The 20,111-nt window shown below is 41.0% G+C and overlaps 1 protein-coding gene across 1 annotated transcript in view; it reads right to left on the minus strand.

Moving 5' to 3' along the window:
- LOC129774199 (uncharacterized) overlaps positions 1-17,747 on the minus strand; it is a 33,866-nt gene extending 16,119 nt beyond the window's left edge. The window contains exons 1-3 of the mRNA XM_055777905.1: positions 17,677-17,747; positions 17,414-17,599; positions 2,814-2,927 (exon numbers count right to left, since the gene is read on the minus strand). Coding sequence (XP_055633880.1) covers positions 2,814-2,927; positions 17,414-17,528 — 229 coding nt within the window. The 5' untranslated portion in view covers positions 17,529-17,599; positions 17,677-17,747. The remainder of the gene's footprint in view (positions 1-2,813; positions 2,928-17,413; positions 17,600-17,676) is intronic.
- Positions 17,748-20,111: the final 2,364 nt, after the last annotated feature.

Here is a 20,111-nt window from a genome sequence, read left to right on the forward strand (position 1 = left end):
TCCTAGATTTCACGACTATTCCGAATGTTTTTTAATTCAGTGTTTCAATGTATGATACATATACCGTTCTATTTCTATCATATAAAAATCACAATTCAAAGGAAAAAAAAATTTAAAAAAACTATTATGAAAATATCCAGGCGAATCCAGATTTCGCCTTGTCAAAGTCCCCTGTGAGTCTCAGAGGATTCCGACACATCGCCTGCGATCCGCATGCTAGACCGCACATCGTTGATGTCTGAATCAGTCTTATCTGCTTCCGGAGACAAGACGTGTTCGTCTAGGATTTTCCCCAGTTAGCGTCGTTCGATGGTATCATGTGCGGCCTTGAAATCGAAAAAGTGGTGCGTGGACTTAATACTCGCGGTATTTTTGGAGGATCTTCTGCAATAATATTGGGTGCGTCGTCGAGCAACCGATGGTGTTGTGTGGAGGTCATTTGGAAGGTCCATCACCTTTACCTGTTTTGACGCATCTCGTTTTTCGAAACTTTCGTTTCAGAAGTATCGTTTACATTGTCATTTATGTCACATGGCATCGAGAAGTAACCTGCCTCATCGACCCAACGAGGTTCGCTCTCAACAATCAGTGCTGTTAGCTCATCATAATTAATTGTCACGAAATGGTGATATATTGTGCCACTCCTGCCGGGTCCCTGAAGAGAAATGTAGGCAAAATAATAGTTTTGATGTGATGGGAGGCATATGAGCCAGGTCTTGGTAAAATCATATTCAACAGAGGATAGTCAGGGGACTATGGAGCCATGGTCCTTCGCATTCAATTGAAAATCAGTTTTTGTTTCATCCAGCAGTTTCTGTGTCAACATGAATCAACATTTTTTTTTTTTTTTTTTTTATCTGTATTATAGTGATTTTCAACTCATTTGGCTGGTTCGTCACTTTTTACTTCCATTTTTGGAAGAATGTCGGGAGTGAGAATTGAACTCGTGACCTTTAGCGTGAGAGGCATGGATGTTACCACTACGCCAGATCGCCTCCATGAATCAACATCTCTCTCTCTCTCTCTCTCTCTCTCTCATGAATCATGTATGCATGTATCGATGTTTGAATTCACGGTAGGTAAAGAATGGAGCCGTCCATTTATGGTGTAACTATTATTTTGCATCAGAAATCAAGTATTCGTTTCACTTTACATGGGTGTTAGAATAAGACTGCGTACGCTGGCAACGAGATACATGTCAGGCTGGAGTAGTAGCGGTGGATTAAAGTCAGATTGAATGAAGAGGCAGATTTGTGTTCATTCGTCACGTCAAATAGAATAACCATTTGCTAGAATTTAGTTGATTAGAAAAGAATTGACGAGCGTTAAGAGCGAGGATGCCGATGAACTAGTCATGTTGACGGCGAATGCCAAAGTAGTCCTACTCGAAGCGAAGCGACTGAGAGGAGAGTCGATTTTCCTGTTTCCCCTTCGAAAATGTTGGACCCGGATATGAGCATCTGTATGTTGAAAATGATGAGCTAGCTTGTGTCGTTGTAGCCTGCCTCAGGCTAAAAAATTTTGTAATAATAATCAACTGTTCAAATTTATTTGAATTGTGACTTGTTCAACAATCTCGAAGTAACATTATGACTGTATCATACAGAGTAACAAAATACAGAAACGACATGACGGGGATGAAGAAACATTACAGCTTATTGACACATCGATCACATTCATGAAGAGATATTCAGTCACCCTACTTGCTTGCCCGACTCGGAATGTGTTTAACGATGTTATGAATATATTGGCAAAGAACTAATCCATCATACCTTGCACATCTCGATTGTTACTCTGTTCAATCTTTCTATCGTTCCCCAACCGGGTACGAGTAAGTCCTTGGGAAGTCTGATGGCAGCATTGTTTTACCTTCTCAACTTGATCGAATAAACCGTTTACTGGATTCTCGATGCCTTATGGGGAAACAATGACGGGAAATAACCGAAGCCGAACCCTGACTTTCCACACCTAGGGTATCCATGGTGGCGACGTTACACATCTTGTGCAATATATTGATTTTTTTGTCAATCCAAAACTCAATCTTCATCCAGCTGCCGGAGTAAACCCCTCCCGGGCACGGTTGCCTCTTGAAGGCCAATGAAACACATCATTTTTCTTAGAACGCAGGACGAACCAATTGAAAACATAGCTCGCTTCCGTCGGGGGCTGCCCCGCTTCAACGTTTGCGAGATACAATAACAGATAGGGATAAAGTACACTCTGATAAGATAATAAAAAGGAAATATTCGCTCATGCTGTTTTTCTCCTCTGCCGTTTCTGAGAGGATATCCGATGTCAGGTCTTGATGGAGAAGATAGTTTCATTTTATTTTTCTCTATAACGAAACACTCAGACAGCGCCCCGATGAACAGGTAGGGAAGTTGATAAAGATTTACTGGACTGGTGTGAGACTGTGAAAGATATGGATTTTTTATATCCAATTTCTCTCAGATGAAACAAAAAAAAAGCGCGAAAAACTGCGCTTGTGTTTTAATATCGTCTTCGAGTTGCTTTATATGAAACGATACTCGTAATATTAATCAACTGATATTTGTTTTGTTCGTGAGTTCTCATTTGCTTTTGGATTTACTTCTTAATCAACTTGAACGTTCCTGACAGAAACACATTTTCTGAAACGCATCCCAATTCGATTTACGTTCCAAATTTGAATACCCATTGCTGCGTTTGTCACGTTCTGCCACCAACCAGCACTCGGTAATTTTACTGATACCCAAATAAAAATTCATCGCATACAAATGTTCTTAGTTTCTGCAAACTTAAAAAAAATGAACTAAACAATCGTAAAAAAGTACCTTTCCAATTTGACTGTCCACGATAATTTGTCATCGCCCGGAACAACTTGCGGCGGTTTTCGATCAGCACATCCTGGCTCTCGGTGCGCCTCCTTTCCGCTGGGCCGGCAAGTCCTGAAACAGTGAGTGAAAACACATCAATCGGAAGACCGAACAGCCGAGTACAGAAATTGACAATAAAAGAAAGGTTCGAAGGCAAACAATATAACTGTTTTCGTGCTTGGTCCACAAAACAGCTGCGCCGAGTATTTTCGACTTTGATGATGTGCACGAGACCATGGCAGGAAAGTGAAGTAAATTTTCGAACCTCGAGGCGGTTCCAAGCAATCAAAGAAAGATTGAGGTAAAGTCACCATCGAGAGAAAGTTTATTTCTCGGCTCACTTTATTATCAACACTAGGCGTAGGCATCCAACGGGGTTCTTCGCACCCTAGAAGCCATCTCCGAAAATCGCTTTGTAGGATAAACTTTTCCCACTTCCTCGTATAGTTTTCGATGCCTTTTTCGTTGACTGTTTACTGTTTCAATATAGTGCAGGGTGCTGCTCTCATGTGGAGAATCATTGGTCTGGGGCACCTGGTTTCGGGCGCATTTGCCCGTTCAGTGGAGGTTGGGCAACGGAATGGTCCAAGTGTTTCTTTGTTCCCATTCAATTTGCAAATAAAAAAAATGAAACAAACATTCTCTGTTAAAAATATTGGAATAATCAGCGGCAATCAACGTTATCATAGATTAGAACGGGTGTTTTTTTTTGCATTTTGGTTTTTTAGCGCATTGTTTTTGACAGATCGAGCCTGATTCGTGCTACGTGTCATTTTTTTTTTGTTTTATCGAAAAAATGTCTTTAGCGATGAAGCATATTTTTGGTTGAACGATTACGTTAATAAGCAAAATTGCCCTAATTGATCCGATGAGCAACCAAAAGTAATACAAGAACTGTCAATGCATCCCGGAAAATGTACTGTTTAGTACGGTTTGAGGTCCGGGGGATTCATAGGTTCGTATTTCTTCAAAGATGAAGATGAGTACAACGTTACTGTCAATAGTAATCGCTACCGTAGAATGATTTCCAGCTTTTGATTGCTCAAAACACACGAGCTAAATCTGGTTGCCATGTGGTTTCAACAAGACAGTGCCAAATGCCACACAGCACACGGAACGATGGACCTATTGCGCAATTCATTTGGTGAGCAAATCATCTCTCGTTTTGGACCAGTGAATGTTAAATGTCAAATCTCTTGTTTATGCCGATACACCAGCATCGATTCATAATCACACGTGGTATCGGTGAGGTCCCAGGCGATATGTTAAAAAATCTCAAGAAGAAACGCTTGCTGTCCCGTCAAGCTATCCCATAGCATCTTCTTCAGTTCACTGTAACCTGACTGCCAAAATTGTCAGACTATTAACTCTTCAGATTAATCGAACATTTGACCCGTTGGATGAATTTCAGGTTGTAGCCTATCCCTTCATTCTGACGGTTGTCTGCTTGATCCTTCAGAAATAGCTATTGAGCCTTCTTTACTTGACAGCAGGTGCTCTCCGCACCTCCGCTGGGAGAAACTATTTGTTGCTGTGTGATACTCCTTCGTTGTCCTCGATGGGTAGAATGCAAATCTTTGAAATGGCTCTGGTGAAGGTACTGTCCTTGGTCCTCACTGTGACAACCCGAACATTGCCGTCCGCACCTGGGTGAACCTGCGTGATGCGACCAAGCAACCATTTCAAAGGAGGAAGATTATCTTCTTTTATTAGAACCATCATTCCCACGGCCAGATTTTTCCGATGTCTGGTCCATTTCGTCCTATTTTGTAGATTCGCCAAATACTCGGTTGACCATTTGGACCAAATTCGGTGCACGAACAACTGCGCGCGTCTCCACCGGGACAGCTGATGCTCTTGGACGTCTTCAGCCATCGGTTCTGGTACCGCCATAAGTGACCGCTGGATCAGAAAATGTCCCGGTGTTAGAACATCCAAATCGCTGGGGTCGTTGCTGACTGGAGTTAGGGGTCTGGAATTGAGACATGCTTCTATCTGTGCTAACACAGTATGAAGCTCATCTGGTGTAACAATATTAATTCCAATGGTTTTTTTTAAATGCTGTTTCATGGATTTTACTGCGGCCTCCCATAAACCGCCAAAATTTGGCGACCTTGCCGGTATAAATCTAAACTTGATTCCCGAATCTGCAGCTGTAGACGCTAAAGATTGCTGGGTTTGTTGCGACACAAACAGTTTGCGAAGTTCGTCCAATTTGCGTCTCGCCCCAACGAAATTCGTTGCATTATCGCAAAAGACAACCGCTGGTTTTCCTCGCCTGGCGACAAATCGTTTAAAAGCTGCAATAAAGGCTGCTGTGGTAAGATCCGCAACCATTTCGATATGTACCGCTTTTGTCACCAGGCATACGAAGATAGCGGCGAAGTATTTGACTGCTACTCTTTTGCGGAGAGGGTAGTTTATGATAAATGGACCGCAATAGTCGACACCCACATGAATGAACGGGGGTGCAGGAGTTACTCGTAGCTTAGGTAAATGAGCCATTGATTGTTCTTGAATGCGAGGTTTCGTCCGGAAGCAAGTTATGCATCTGTGAATTATTCTTCGTGTAAGGCTTCTGATGCTCAAAGGCCAGTATCGTTCACGGATATTAGCGATGAGTAAGCTTTGACCAGCATGCAGTAGTTTAATGTGATAATATTTTTTTTTTTTTTATTAAATCGTTTATTTTTACAGGCTCAGTTACATAAGTTTAAAGGAGCCAAACTCCTATTTGTATAGTTACAAGTATATATAAACATTTTTTATTAATTCTAATGTTAATGAAGTAGAGAACCGATTACTCGCGGCTTGCTCGAGTTTAGAAGGGTGACATTTTGTTTCAGGAAAAGGATGGGATATAAGGATATGTTGACAATGTTCACTCTCACATTCGCACTCACATTCATCATACTCAATTCTTAAGCCTATCTTATATCTAACATGTATTTACATTTCACCTTATTCTATTGTTAGTAAGAAGGGATTTGATTTCTCCCGAAGGGAAAGGAAAAGGAGAATATAAGGATATAAGGACAATCACACACGAAGATTGATAGCTTTTAGGAAGACATATATTTGGGACATGTAACCAAGGTCTAAACCAGCTAACACATCTCTCACCGGCACATTGGGCTGCCTTCCTCTAGCCCGAAGAGAGTTTTCTAAATTCGATCTGGCAACAAGATACTCCTCGCACGACCAAACAACGTGTTCGATGTCGTGGTAACCTTGGCCACAAGCACAGATATTGCCATCGGCAAGATTAAAACGAAAGAGTAGCGCGTCTAACGAACAGTGATTGGACATGAGTCGAGAGAAGGTGCGAATAAAGTCCCGACTTAAGTCCAGACTTTTGAACCATGGTTTGAGGCTAACCTTAGGGATAATCGAGTGAAACCACCGGCCCAATTCATCTTCGTTCCATTTACGTTGCCAGTTAGTGATGGTATTTTTACGGACTAAAGAATAAAATTCATTGAAAGCGATTTGACGCTGATAAATATCGCCTTCAATTGCACCTACCTTTGCCAATGAGTCAGCCCTCTCGTTACCCGGAATTGAGCAATGTGAAGGGACCCAGACAAAGGTAATGACATAACAGCGTCTGGATAAAGCACTCAAAATTTCTCGTATTCTCTCAAGGAAGTACGGCGAGTGCTTTTCCGGCCTCACTGAACGGATAGCTTCGACAGAGCTAAGACTATCCGTTACAATGTAATAGTGTTCAACAGGTCGTGAGGCGACGCTGTCCAGCGCCCAATGTATTGCTGCCAATTCAGCAATATACACAGAGCAAGGATTCTGAAGACTGTGGGAGGTGCTAAAAATTTCGTTGAACACTCCAAATCCCGTGGACTCATTCATAGAGGACCCATCAGTAAAGTACATATTATCACAATTGACACGCCCATACTTTGCATTGAAGATCGTAGGAATGATCCCCGATCGATGATAATCTGGAATTCCATGGATTTTCTCCTTCATGAACAGATCAAAATGTACAGAGGAATTGATGTAGTCAGGAAAACAAACACGGTTGGGAGTATACGAAGAAGGATCAACCTGCATGGAGATGAATTCATGATATGAGCTCATGAATCCTGAATGAAAATTTAGCTCGATAAGCTGCTCAAAATTTCCGATCACCAATGGGTTCATAACCTTACACCGGATGAGGAACCGAAGAGATAATAAATTGAAGCGATCTTTTAGTGGGAGTACGCCTGCCAAAACCTCGAGACTCATGGTATGCGTTGAGGGCATACATCCCAACGCAATACGGAGACAAAGATACTGAATTCGCTCGAGTTTAATGAGATGTGTTTTGGCAGCTGATTGAAAACAGAAACTGCCATACTCCATCACTGAGAGAATAGTTGTTCGATACAACATTATAAGATCTTCGGGATGGGCTCTCCACCATGTGCCGGTAATTGTACGGAGAAAGTTTATTCTTTGTTGACATTTTTTACTCAGATACCTAATATGGGCCCCCCAAGTACATTTGGAGTCGAACCAGACCCCAAGATACTTGAATGACATAGCATGAGTGATCGGTTTACCCAAAAGTTGAAGCTTTGGTTTTGCTGGTCTATGCTTCCTAGAAAAAACCACCATCTCTGTTTTCTCCGTGGAGAATTCGATCCCTAGCCCAATGGCCCAGGTTGAAAAATTGTTCAAAGTATCTTGTAAGGGTCCTTGCAGGTCGGATTCGTTTGATCCTACGACAGACACCACTCCGTCATCTGCAAGTTGTCTTAAGCTGCAATTTTGTGTAAGACAATTGTCGATGTCGCTTACATAGAAGTTGTACAAAAGGGGGCTTAAACATGAGCCCTGGGGGAGGCCCATGTAGGAGACCCGATTTACTGTCGAATCCCCGTGAGAAAAATTCAACTGTTTCTCACAAAGCAAGTTATATATATGATTTGGCGTAATTTGAGACGCAAGTTATGTCAGACAAATTACACCCCGAGAGTGTAATTTGTCTGGCAAAACCTCTATTGAAACAGAATCAAAGGCCCCCTTTATGTCCAAGAATACTGAAGCCATTTGTTTTTTTTCGGCGTAAGCCATTTGAATTTCTGAAGAAAGCAACGCAAGACAATCATTCGTCCCCTTGCCCCTGCGGAACCCAGATGTGATAATGAAGTACCAAAATTGAATGAATTGAATGAATAATGAATTGATTCGGGATGTGACCTTCAGTTGTCCTTTCCGTTGTAGATCCTCTAACTCCGTTGCAAAACAATCACGTTGAGCGAGCTTCACTAGTTGTGTTAATGCTGCATTTCTTTCTGAGCATGTCAGGAAACCTGTCCTTCGATGAGTGGTGCCGAGTTGCTCGGAGTTATGTTTGAATCTGAGCAACCAGGCGACTAGTCTAACAAGGCTGTTCAAGGAGGATTTGAAAGAAAAAATGTCGCTAATCGGACAAACATGTGTTACCGCCGAAACCACCGATTTTTCTTCCAACAACGAATTGTCAAGTTCAGCTGCCAAGACCTCGGTTGTTTCTGGCCAGTGATTCCTCTGCTTTCGTATCCATGATGGGCCATGCCACCATAGTTGGTTATCGATCAGTTGCGCTGCTGCGATACCACGCGACACCAAGTCTGCGGGATGTTCTGTAGTCGGAACATGACTCCATCCTCCATCCTTGGTCAGATGTCGGATTTCGGATACCCTATTCGCTACGAATGCTTGCCATCTCGATGGGATCGATGACAACCAATAGCGAACAATAATTGAATCTGTCCAAAAAAAAAGGTCTAGCAGATATCCGGATGCTCTTCGACACTATCTCGTACAGATGAGCAAGAAGTAATGCCGAGGAGAGTTCTAGTCGTGGAATCGTCTGTGATCTCTTCTTTCTTTTCTGGTCATCAAGCGGTGCAACTTTTGACTTCGCAGCTAGCAGATTCGAAGTGATTTGTCCGTCGATGTGAGCACATCGAACGTAGATGCAGGCTCCATATGCCTTGATGGATGCATCACAAAATCCTTGGAGCTCAACGGATAGACATGTTTTGGAAAATGCTAACCATCGGGGAATCCTCAAATTTTCTAACCCAATTAAACTGTGGCGATATTTTTGCCACTGAGATTGTAGATCGCTACTAAGTGGATCGTCCCAAGAAAGCTTCTGCTTCCAGAGGTCTTGGACGAAGATTTTGGCTGCGATTATTATTGGACTAATTAATCCAATTGGATCGAAAATTCGAGCCAAATCAGAGAGGACAGTCCTTTTGCAAACTTCTGTATGATTCCACAAGGGAACCTTGAATTTAAAGCAGTCCAATCTGGGCTCCCAGACTAATCCCAGTGTTTTGATAACGGTACCAGCACTTTCTAAGTCGACGGATGACCGATCGTCTCTCATATCATGAGGAATATGATCGAGTATTGTTGAGTTATTCGAACTCCACTTTCGTAATGTAAAGCCACCATTTTTCAAAAGTCGTGTTAGCTCGTGGTATAATTTAACACCATCTTCCGTGGTGTCGACGCCAGACATCAAATCGTCTACATAAAAGTCACTTGCGAGAACAACTGCGGCATCCGGAAACTTCGCGCCATCGAGTTCCGCGAGCCGCTTCAGACATTTCGTTGCCAGGTACGGGGCGGATGCTGTACCATATGTCACGGTGCACAATTCGAACACGCGAATTGGTTCGTTCGGATGATTCCTCCAAAATATACGTTGCAATCGTCTATCATGTTGTTGAACTTCAACCATGCGATACATTTCTTCAATGTCCGCAATCAAAGCATACCGATGAAACCTGAACCGAAGAATGAACGAAATCAAATCATCTTGTACAGTGGGTCCGACCATTAAAGCATCATTGAGAGATACTCCGGTTGAACTAGGACACGAAGCGTCAAATACAACGCGTAATTTCGTTGTGGTGCTTTCAGTTTTAATAATACAATGATGGGGAATAAAGTACTGCTGAGAAGTTTCATCATCTGTAACTACCTCTCTCATATGTCCAAGACGATGATACTCCTCGATGAAGTTAATATACATGGTTTTGATCTCTGCATTGGCTGAAAGCCGTTTATCGAGTGCTAGGAAACGCTTCAGTGCAATGGACATCAACGGCGCCAGGTTCATTAAAATGTTGATCGGCAGGGTCTATTTCTTGAGGTATATTCAAGCTGTCGGTGCGAATCTTTGATGCTGGCAGATCCACTGTAACTTGTGGAAGTACATAAAACATTTCTTGCATTGAGAAATTCGAAATTCTACATTTTACAAGTGCGATGACAGATTGTTTGCATGCTTTTGTAGACTGTCCAATCCCACTCACGGTAATGAGTTCCCGAGAGCGTTTGAATTTGAGCTTTTGTGACAAGTTCTCAGATATAAAACACATCTGAGAGCCGCTATCGAGCAATGCTCTAGCGTGTGTATTATTTCCAAATTGGTCTTCAAGCACCACGACTGCGGTTGCAAGTAGAACCGATCGTGATGACTTGGTTTCGTTAGCAAAGAGGGCAATGTTATGACTTACAGGAGTGTCTCTGGGAGGTGGCGTCTGTCTGTGCGTGCTTTGAGAAACAATGGGTAAGGAAGTGCTGGTGGATCGATTGGTTGAATGATGAAAAGCGTTGGTGTTCTGTGGTTGATTATGACTTTGCACATTCGGTGATGTATGGAACGGTTGCTGGTGACGTGGATTCATCTGAAGTTGTCTCATCGGTTGTGCTGGTTGAGCTGGTGGGCTTTGATGTGTTGCTAAGTGCAGCAGAGTATGGTGTTGCTGTCCGCAGATGCGACAGGAACCTCGTGAACATTCTCTGGACATGTGTCCTCTGGAAAGACAATTGAAGCATAATTGATTCGCCTTTACGACATTTCTCCTTTCTTCCACCTTCATAGTCGTAAACTTCTTGCATTGGAATGTTCGATGTTGTGTGTCTCCACAGAATGGACAAGCTGTCTGAACACCAGCGTGGCTGATAATGTTGCGTAGCGGTTTTTTGGTTTCTGATGACTGTATGTATCTCGAACCAAGAGACTGAAGAACGATGCAATGGTTTTTTAGAAACTCTAGCAACTTCTTGAACTCAGGAACATCTCGAGATCGATGCTCTGTTTCCCACATTCGCAATGTTGATGAGTCTAGCTTACTCGTTAACATGTGGCCTAAAATCGTACCCCAATTCATAGTGGATTCTCCAAGTTTATCCAACATTTGCAAGTGTTTGTCAAATTCACTGACCACATAGTTCAAATTTTCGAAACCTTCCTTTCTGATGGGGTTGATAGCAAACAAGGAGTCCAAGTGGGATTTCACCAGTAATTTTTTATTTTCATAACGAGATTCCAACGAATTCCACGCTATCGAAAAATTAGCTGCGGTTAATTCGATCGATCCGATTTCCTGGAATGCCTCCGCTGTTAACGACGTACGTAAATACGTAAATTTATCAATGTCAGAAAGTTGGCTAATGTCAATGATAAGATTACGGAAAGTATCCTTGAATGATAACCAATCTCGCAAATTTCCACTGAATGTTGGAAGTTTCAACTCTGGCAGCTTGACTCGCACTGCCGGAGCTGAAAACTGTTGAGCAGGCGTTGATACAAGAACTGTAGATGAACTAGATCCCGCTGAGGATTGAAAAGCTTGCATGGATTGTTTCAGAGAGAAATATTCATTAATGAAACTCTTGAGGATTGTTTCATTTTCCATATCTCGTCGTCGATCATGAGCTTCTACGGTTTCATCAACTTCCTGATACTCATCATCACCATCGATGTCTTCCAGAAGAAGTTCAATTTCTGCCCTAGTACTGCAACCTAGCCTCCAGTTGGGGCTTGTCTCGACCTTCATGATAATTTCGCACAAACTCCTTTATTGTATCCACCACATGTCTCAGTTGTCGCTCCTTTTTCTGGAGCATTCGGAGATCCTTATTCGTCATTATGAATAACCTTACAATTGATTTTTATTGTAATCGACGAAAATGCGCGCAAAGGATCAACAACCAACAATCGAATTGAAATAAATATGATGAGTATAATATAATTCAACCAATAGACATCAATAACCTTCCCAATAAATGAAGTAGACATACAATATCGATATCTATAATTTTATTAAATTAATTTTGGAACCTGTTCCAATTGTATTTGTTCTACAATGGCGGACTCTTTGTCGACGCTTTATTGTTTCACACAATAGATGTAACTGAAGGGCTTTGTTCCTATTGTGATATTGTTATAAAGTTGCGGACTCTTTGTCAACGCCGTATTGTTCAACACAATGGAGATGATTAGAATGGCCGACGCCTGACCATGCATTCAGAACGCCACCTCAGACAAACCTGACCCTCTTGCTACTTATCTGAATAGTCCAACGGAGAAAATCCTGACGCGAATGACTTCCCACGTCCGATATCCAGGGTGTTGCAGCAGACCTCCGCTCGCTGATATGTGTCTTCCGTCAGGTATATGGACTCGTCGCGTTTCTTGGAACCTTATGTCGGTATCGCCGTATATGCAAGCACTTTGAGTTTCTCACGACACTTAACGTAGATTCACGCTTACTAAGTCTCTTCGAAATCCGGTTCGAAGGACCAAACAAAAATGTACAATCTTCGATAAATAGGTCACTGGATTACGGTTATACTAAATATAAAGAACACGTGATATGAACAATACGGATACGACTAACGATTTATTAACGATTAACATTAAACAAGAACTTGACAAAATACGTCTGATCGTTACGAGGGTTTTATTGGAACTGATCTAAATCAACTGAATGCGTGCCCTAGTCATCTGAGCCGGGCCTTACTGTAGAAAACTACTGCTACTACTATTCCTTATCATAGTAGATAGTTTAAGTGAGAGTGAGTTCCTCCGCTCTCGCCATCATCAGTAAAGCTGATGATCGGTGCAGAGTGGGTTCGGTGGTAGAAAGTTTTCCTAATATCACCTAACAACTTGCCTCGAGTATAAACAGTGAATCTCGCTGAGGCAAACTTTCATTCGGCATCGGACTGTTGAGCAATCCAGTTCACTTTGCTTTCGCTGCGCTTCGATCTAAGATTGGACCCCACCAGTGGTAATCCAACTTGGATATCGTCGTTTGCTTTTTCTGTTCGTTATTCGTTATTCGAATCGTGTGTTTTTCTTCCCGCGTCATAAATTGGATGCTTCGCGTAGTGTGTGATGAGCAAGAAGAAGAGGAAGGCAGGCTCGAGCCCTGCAAAAAACAGGAAGTGGGTTATATCTATGGTATAACCGCAAGGGTGACGTAGGACTATCGTTGATTTAGAGATCATTTGTTTGAAGTTGAATCTGATTTCATTCTGAATGAATGAATATTTGGGGGACTTCGAAAACGAGAGCGTTACGTTGGAGGCACAAGGTTTTATGCATCCAATATTGGATACGGAAATATATTACTGATGGGGAAGAATAATCTTCAGAAGCTATCCTGTTAATTGCGATTGATTGAAAAATCACAAAACCAAATGTATTTGGTCAAAGTGTTACATGGATAGAAAACATTAAAATAAACTCTTTCACATGAATGCAATTTTAAATTCCCAGAGGAACTGGCAGATTACTTTCAGTAACGATTAGATATTACCACATTTTCCTCGATACTGGAAGCCCACCAGTGGTTAATGCTAACTCGAATGCTAACCATCTGTTAATAGCACTTGATTGAAAAATATTTGGTCACAGTGTTACATGGATAGAAAACATTCAAATAAACTCTTTCACATGAATGTATTTTTAAATTCCCAGAGGAACTGGCAGATTATTTTCCGGATCTTTCTCGATGCTGAATTGCATCCAAACGGAAAGAATTCCGTGCGTGTATGTGTGTGTGTAGCGGCTACTTCGATGGTCACCTTCTCTTCTCCTGAAGGATCGGCTTCTCTGTGCTCCCTTACAGGTTCAAACAAACTGCTCGTGTTTCAGGGCAGATCTCGATCCTTCGCCGTCCAGCACCCTCAGCAACGATGTTGTCTTGTCGATGTCCTCACGAAAAATGAATGCATCTCACCACCAGAATATCGCTTAAGTAAGCTTTTTGTGCTAGAGGGGAATGAACTCTCTGAGCTCGGAACTTTCGGCGATTGAGCAATAATCGATTGCGGGCGCATACAATATTGGATACGGAAATATCCTACTGATGGGGAAGAATAATCTTCAGAAGCTATCCTGTTAATTGCGATTGATTGAAAAATCACAAAACCAAATGTATTTGGTCAGATAGAAAACATCCAAATAAACTCTTTCACATGAATGTATTTTTAAATTCCCAGAGGAACTGGCAGATTATTTTGCAGATCTTTCTCGATGCTGAATGGCATCCAAACGGAAAGAATTCCGCGCGTGTATGTGTAGCGGCTGCTTCGAGATCTTCCCGGGGAACCGTTTATGGCATCACTCTCCTCCTGATGGATTCCCTTCTGGCCTAAGGTGCACAAACAGGCTCTTGGTGACACCGTTCATCCGCGCTTTCATGATAAACGAAGAGCTTCACCACAACAGCGACAACATGCTCCAATCGCTGTTCAATTATAACTGAGTGGATTTCCGAGCGGCGCTCGCTTATATACCGATTGGTGATTTCAATAGCCTGTTTTGAAAGCAATTTTAAGACTATTGAAACAAGTTTTTGGATCAGAAAGTAACAAGTATAGAACGCGTAGACATTTTATCTTTCGAATGAAGTGTTTATCACACCATTTCGTTCAGTTGTTTAGGAGCTATTAACGCTCAAAATCTCGGTCTCCGGCGTAACGCTTTCGTTTTCGAAACTTTGATTTTACACCCCGGTATAGAAATGAAAGACGTAGTCCTACGTCAAAACGAAAGCATTGCAAGGGGCAATGAAATTTCGAGGCAAGCGTCACCTAATGATGCACGCGATGTTGGTGCAGTGAAAAGCGCTCGCACTGAACCGAGCCTGCGCGAGTGTGTCACCGGCGGTGACTCACCGCATCGAACAACAGCGAAGTAGGCGACTTCGGCGCGTCGGTCGAAAATGTATACGCCGTTACTCAGGCAGCAACCAAAATCAAGCTCCCCCCGCTGGTGGTGAAGGCGGTCGCTATTGACAAACTCATCAGCGAATTCGCATCGATGGGTGTTACAGCAGAGTACAAGCTGTATGGCATAATTCAGTCTTTTTCCAAGCAGTTAACATTGTTTGTTTTCCGTCATCATAAGGGCTTCGTTGATGCCTTTGAGAATGCATCAATGCATTAAACTGACGTTATGGCGAAGCAGACGTTAAGGTTGTGCACCAAAAAATTATTTGGGAATACACAGCATCTTGAATGTCTTACTGGAATGTTATAAGTTATTTGGGTTCGCGTGCCAGTCGCAAATATGCCTTCAACTAGGATTGCATTTGCGCTAATCTTTATCATAATGAAGCAATTTTAGAGGTTGTTGATATTAACAAAAGAGTTTACTTCGCTTGTAAATGTCGTTCTGGATTTTTGTATGTGATTAGGTTTCGCTTACCTGTAGCAAAACTTCCTCCACTAAGGGTGACAGCTGCGCTTCTCTCGAGCATGAGGTGTAATGCAACTTTTTTCGAGGCCAGTAATATTAACAAAAGCATTTCTTTTGAGAATAGCGCAAAATGTTGAGAAGTGTTTATATTCCTAGTAGTTTGCATGCTATGGCGAACGCTTTTTTGGCACTTGTTTTACGTTGTACGAACGATGCCTAGAGGTGCGATTCCACTGAGGCAATACTAAATAATATGTAGCATGATATTTGATACATGCAAGTGTTGTCATTGTTGTTGTTTCTATGCGGTGCCAAAGATATATTGATGTAGTTATGAGATGTGGAATAATGGTGCATGTATATAATCGACTGTAGCCGAGTCTATGTCTATTGCGAAAAAGGCCACCGGAATAGCGTTCGAGGTAAATTTTCAATGCATTGACATTGCGACATACGATCAGTGTATTGTTTTGCGAGGGCAAGAATGAATCATCAATCAATTATCGTCAACTGATTCTACAATGAGAAAAACCATCTCAGATATTATTCTACTAAGCAGTTGTTTCTAAAATTTCACAGCATTACAGAATAATATCCGAAGGTATAAACAAGCGACTTATATAAAATAACAGCGTAGTTCTACGTCAACAATGCGGTCGTATCTTGGACACAACCTCCTATATATTTTTTTTGCAAGTAAGCTAATATAATTATCTTCCATGGGAAATTTATCAAACTCAATTATCTGTCTTAGTTTTTTTTATCACCATCCGAGAAAAAGTCCATTTTTTTAATGCAAACGTTAGCTGGTCACAGTGAGAAAAGTAAGAGATATAAGGACCACCTACTATCACAGCTTGATGAGTACTGAGCATATGAATCTGTTGACGCTAAGATGGCCGTTCGAGCTCTGTTTACTGACGCGCTAATCAATAACGTATGTTACTTCCTGGATAGCACTCGTAAATATTTTTCGATTCCCAGGAGAAAATGTAGAACTGGGCATCAAATGTTAACTTTTGGGCGTAGTCTTTATAATTTTGTTTTTCTATGGTTTACGAGGTGTCTCGTCCTTCTATGCGACTTTGGAAATCTGAGACTTTTTTACATAAATATAAAAAAATGTGAAATATGAAATACAAAAAAAAACTCATGTCTATGGCATCAGTGATGTACTCGACGCTTCTTCCGCTAGTACGATCTGTGACTAGCGTCACCAAAGACGGCCCCAATGTCTTGGACACGTTTCATCATATGTTTTTCCGAGGAGTTCATAAAACTTATGCTACACGTGATCGAGCTTTTCGTTCGTTGGTGCATATACTCTCAATAATGAGGCGTAACCCTAACATAAGGAACTACGGTCTCTCTTTTCAGTTTGCCTACGACTCAACTCTCAAACCCAACAACTCAAACCGGGGATGGGCATTGATTTTAACGTTGCATTAACGACAGCAGTTGATTGATAAGAATGTATTTCCACAGTGGGGTCAAAAGTACCATGAAATCAACATTCATCAAGCACCTCCATTTGACGATTTGACGTTCCGCAGGTCGAACTTTACTCTCAAATGTATTTGTTCTCTATCTATATAAATCGAGTGACTGTATCTACGATGTTGAGATTTGTGTGTCCATAATAGATTTGTGTGTCCATAATAGTCTCTAGTGTATAGTGTTGATTATTCCTAGTTTACGCATATAAGTAAAAAAATCCGCGTATAAAAAGCCTCGTAAAAATCCGCGCAAAAAAAACGCGTAAAAAAACCTGGTTGTAATCCGAAAAGTATTGTTCTGGGTTTGCATTTTTTTTCAGCAACAAATTTAAGTTAACAAATAAAATGAATTCGATAGAATCTATTGAAATTAAATTTGGAAACAATAATTGAGAAAAGCTTGTAGAGCCTAGAAGAACAATAAAAAAAACCGAGAAACCTTTTGCAGCGCCCTTATCCTGACACTTTTGAACAGACTCGTCTCCACCACATCGAACACAGTAAAAAGTCAGACATCGACAAATGATGGAAACGATGATAGGGATGATTTCCTCACTAACTTTTGTAAACAAACAGCGGTACATTGTATCTGTTGGGGGTAAATATTTGCCTGGTGTATATCTCGCTATCGATGAAATGAACCGATCGAAGAGTTGCAGTTCTTCGGTTCGACATGTATCCGTCTAGTGTAGTGAGCGGGGTGGGAATCTGATTGCAAGCTTCGATCTCACCGTTGTTTTGATTATCTGCAAGCAATGTGAAGGAATTGAATTCTGTTTGATTTTTTCTATCCGCTTCGCGTATTCTGTTGATAGTTATTTACCTCGTTAGCGGCTTGCCCCAGGAATGGCTGAAGAACTGAAGCGATTGTTTGATGATTTGACAAGCAGCTGACTGCAGGGATTTTGCTTCATTACAGTGTTGGTTACTTTGATCTCCATACATTAATACCCTTCAACTAAAAACTGCAAACCAGAGCAACTCCAATTTTTTTTATTTTTAATGTAAAATCATAAAAAGATCGGTTTCTATCAGTGAATACGGACATATTAAACTCTTTGCAAACTCATGCTTCCCCAAACTTAAATGAAGTTTCTTGCAATTCAATGTACTGTTTTTCGAACGCACACACGCAATCTTGCCAAATGTTTTACATAATAGTGTTTTTTACTGAAATCAGACCGAAAAGTAGAGTTTTTACGATATAATGCTGGGAATATGGACAGGTTTGTAATATTTACAAATTTACAAATACTTACTAAAAGAAACTAGCAAATCTTTGATAATGCAAACATTGGAAGAATGAACATATTTTCTGTACATATTACCAACCGTATGTAAAATGAATGTCGGATGCAATACACATCTCAACCAACAAATGGTACATTTTACTACACGGTATTGGTAACTTTGACGATTGTCATTCTTGACAATTTCTGCAAACCGTGAAGAAAAAGTAAACACGACATGTTTAGCCTAATCGAGCCAAGTGATGGCCGAGCTGTTGATTGAATTGAACGGCACTTCTTTTCGATATTGATTTGTTCACAGAAGAAGGTCAAATTAACCCATATTCAGGACAGGTAAGTGACGTTATTGCAAATCAATTCAATTGACAAGGTGTTCAATAAGTTCGAATACACTTTAAAAAATGTGTTAAAAAAATGAAAATACAAGATATTCTTTTCTGCGTCATTTTTTTGACGTAGAACTACGTCTTTCATTAAGGGTGCCAAATCAGAAAACGGGTCACGTTTTTGTGAAATAAAGTTAACGTTAATAACTATTTTTGCTGCGAACGGATTTTAGCGATTTACATACTAAAAGAATCGGAAATTCCCTAAGATTTGTTTAATATGCTATACAATGGAATCCCCTGGTTTGTAAATGGTTAAAATTCATGAAAACTTTAGGCGTTTTCATTTTTCCATACATGTGGAGGCGATCTGGCGTAGTGGTAACATCCATTCTTCTCACGCTAAAGGTCACGAGTTCAATTCTCACTCCCGACATTCTTCCAAAAATGGAAGTAAAACGTGGCGAACCAGCCAAACGAGTTGAAAGTCACTATAATACAGACAAAAAAAAACAGGAAGTGGGTTATATCTATGGTATAACCGCAAGGGTGACGTAGGACTATCGTTGATTTAGAAATCATTTGTTTGAAGTTGAATCTAAATCCATTCTGAATGAATGAATAAATGAATACTTGGGGGACTTCGAAAACGAGAGCGTTACGTTGGAGGCACAAGGTTTTATGCATCCAATATAGGATACGAAAAACCTTGTTCTGAAGAATAATCTTCAGAAGCTTTCATGCTAACTGTACTTGATTAACAAATCACAAACCCAAATGTATTATATGGATATTTTATGGATAGAAAACATTAAAATAAACTCTTTCGCTTGAATGTAATTTTCAATTCCAAGGGGAACTGGTAGATTATTTTCCAGCAACGATTAGATATTTCCACATTTTCCTCGATACTGGAAGCCCACCAGTGGTTAATGCCAACTCGATAACTCGATAATTGCACTTGATTGAAACATATTTGGTCACATTGTTACATGGATAGAAAACATTCAAATAAACTCTTTCACATGAATGTATTTTTAAATTCCCAGAGGAACTGGCAGATTATTTTCCGGATCTTTCTCGATGCTGAATGGCATCCAAACGGAAAGAATTCCGTGCGTGTATGTGTGTGTGTGTAGCGGCTGTTTCGATGGTCACCTTCTCTTCTCCTGAAGGATCGGCTTCTCTGTGCTCCCTCACAGTTTCAAACAAACTGCTTGCGTTTCAGGGCGGATCTCGATCCATCGCTGTCCAGCACCCTCAGCAACAATGTTGTCTTGTCGATGTCCTCACGAAAAATGAATGCGTCCAGAAAATCGCTTAAGTATGCTTTTTGTGCGTGATTGAATCGAGAGAAGGCGTGGTTTACGATGGCAATTTGGAAGGCAAACTAGAGGGGAATGAACTCTCTGAGCTCGGAACTTTCGGCGACTGAGCAATAATCGATTGCGGGCGCATACAATATTGGAAACGGAAATATCCTACTGATGAGGAAGAATAATCTTCAGAAGCTATCCTGTTAATTGCGATTGATTGAAAAACCACAAAACCAAATGTATTTGATCACAGTGTTACATGGAAGGAAACATTCAAATAAACTCTTTAACATGAATATATTTTGAAAATTCCCAAAGGAACTGGCAGATTATTTTCAGTAACGATTAGATATTTCCACATTTTCC

The sequence above is a fragment of the Toxorhynchites rutilus genome, chromosome 3, assembly GCF_029784135.1.
Source record: "Toxorhynchites rutilus septentrionalis strain SRP chromosome 3, ASM2978413v1, whole genome shotgun sequence".
NCBI lineage: Eukaryota > Metazoa > Arthropoda > Insecta > Diptera > Culicidae > Toxorhynchites > Toxorhynchites rutilus.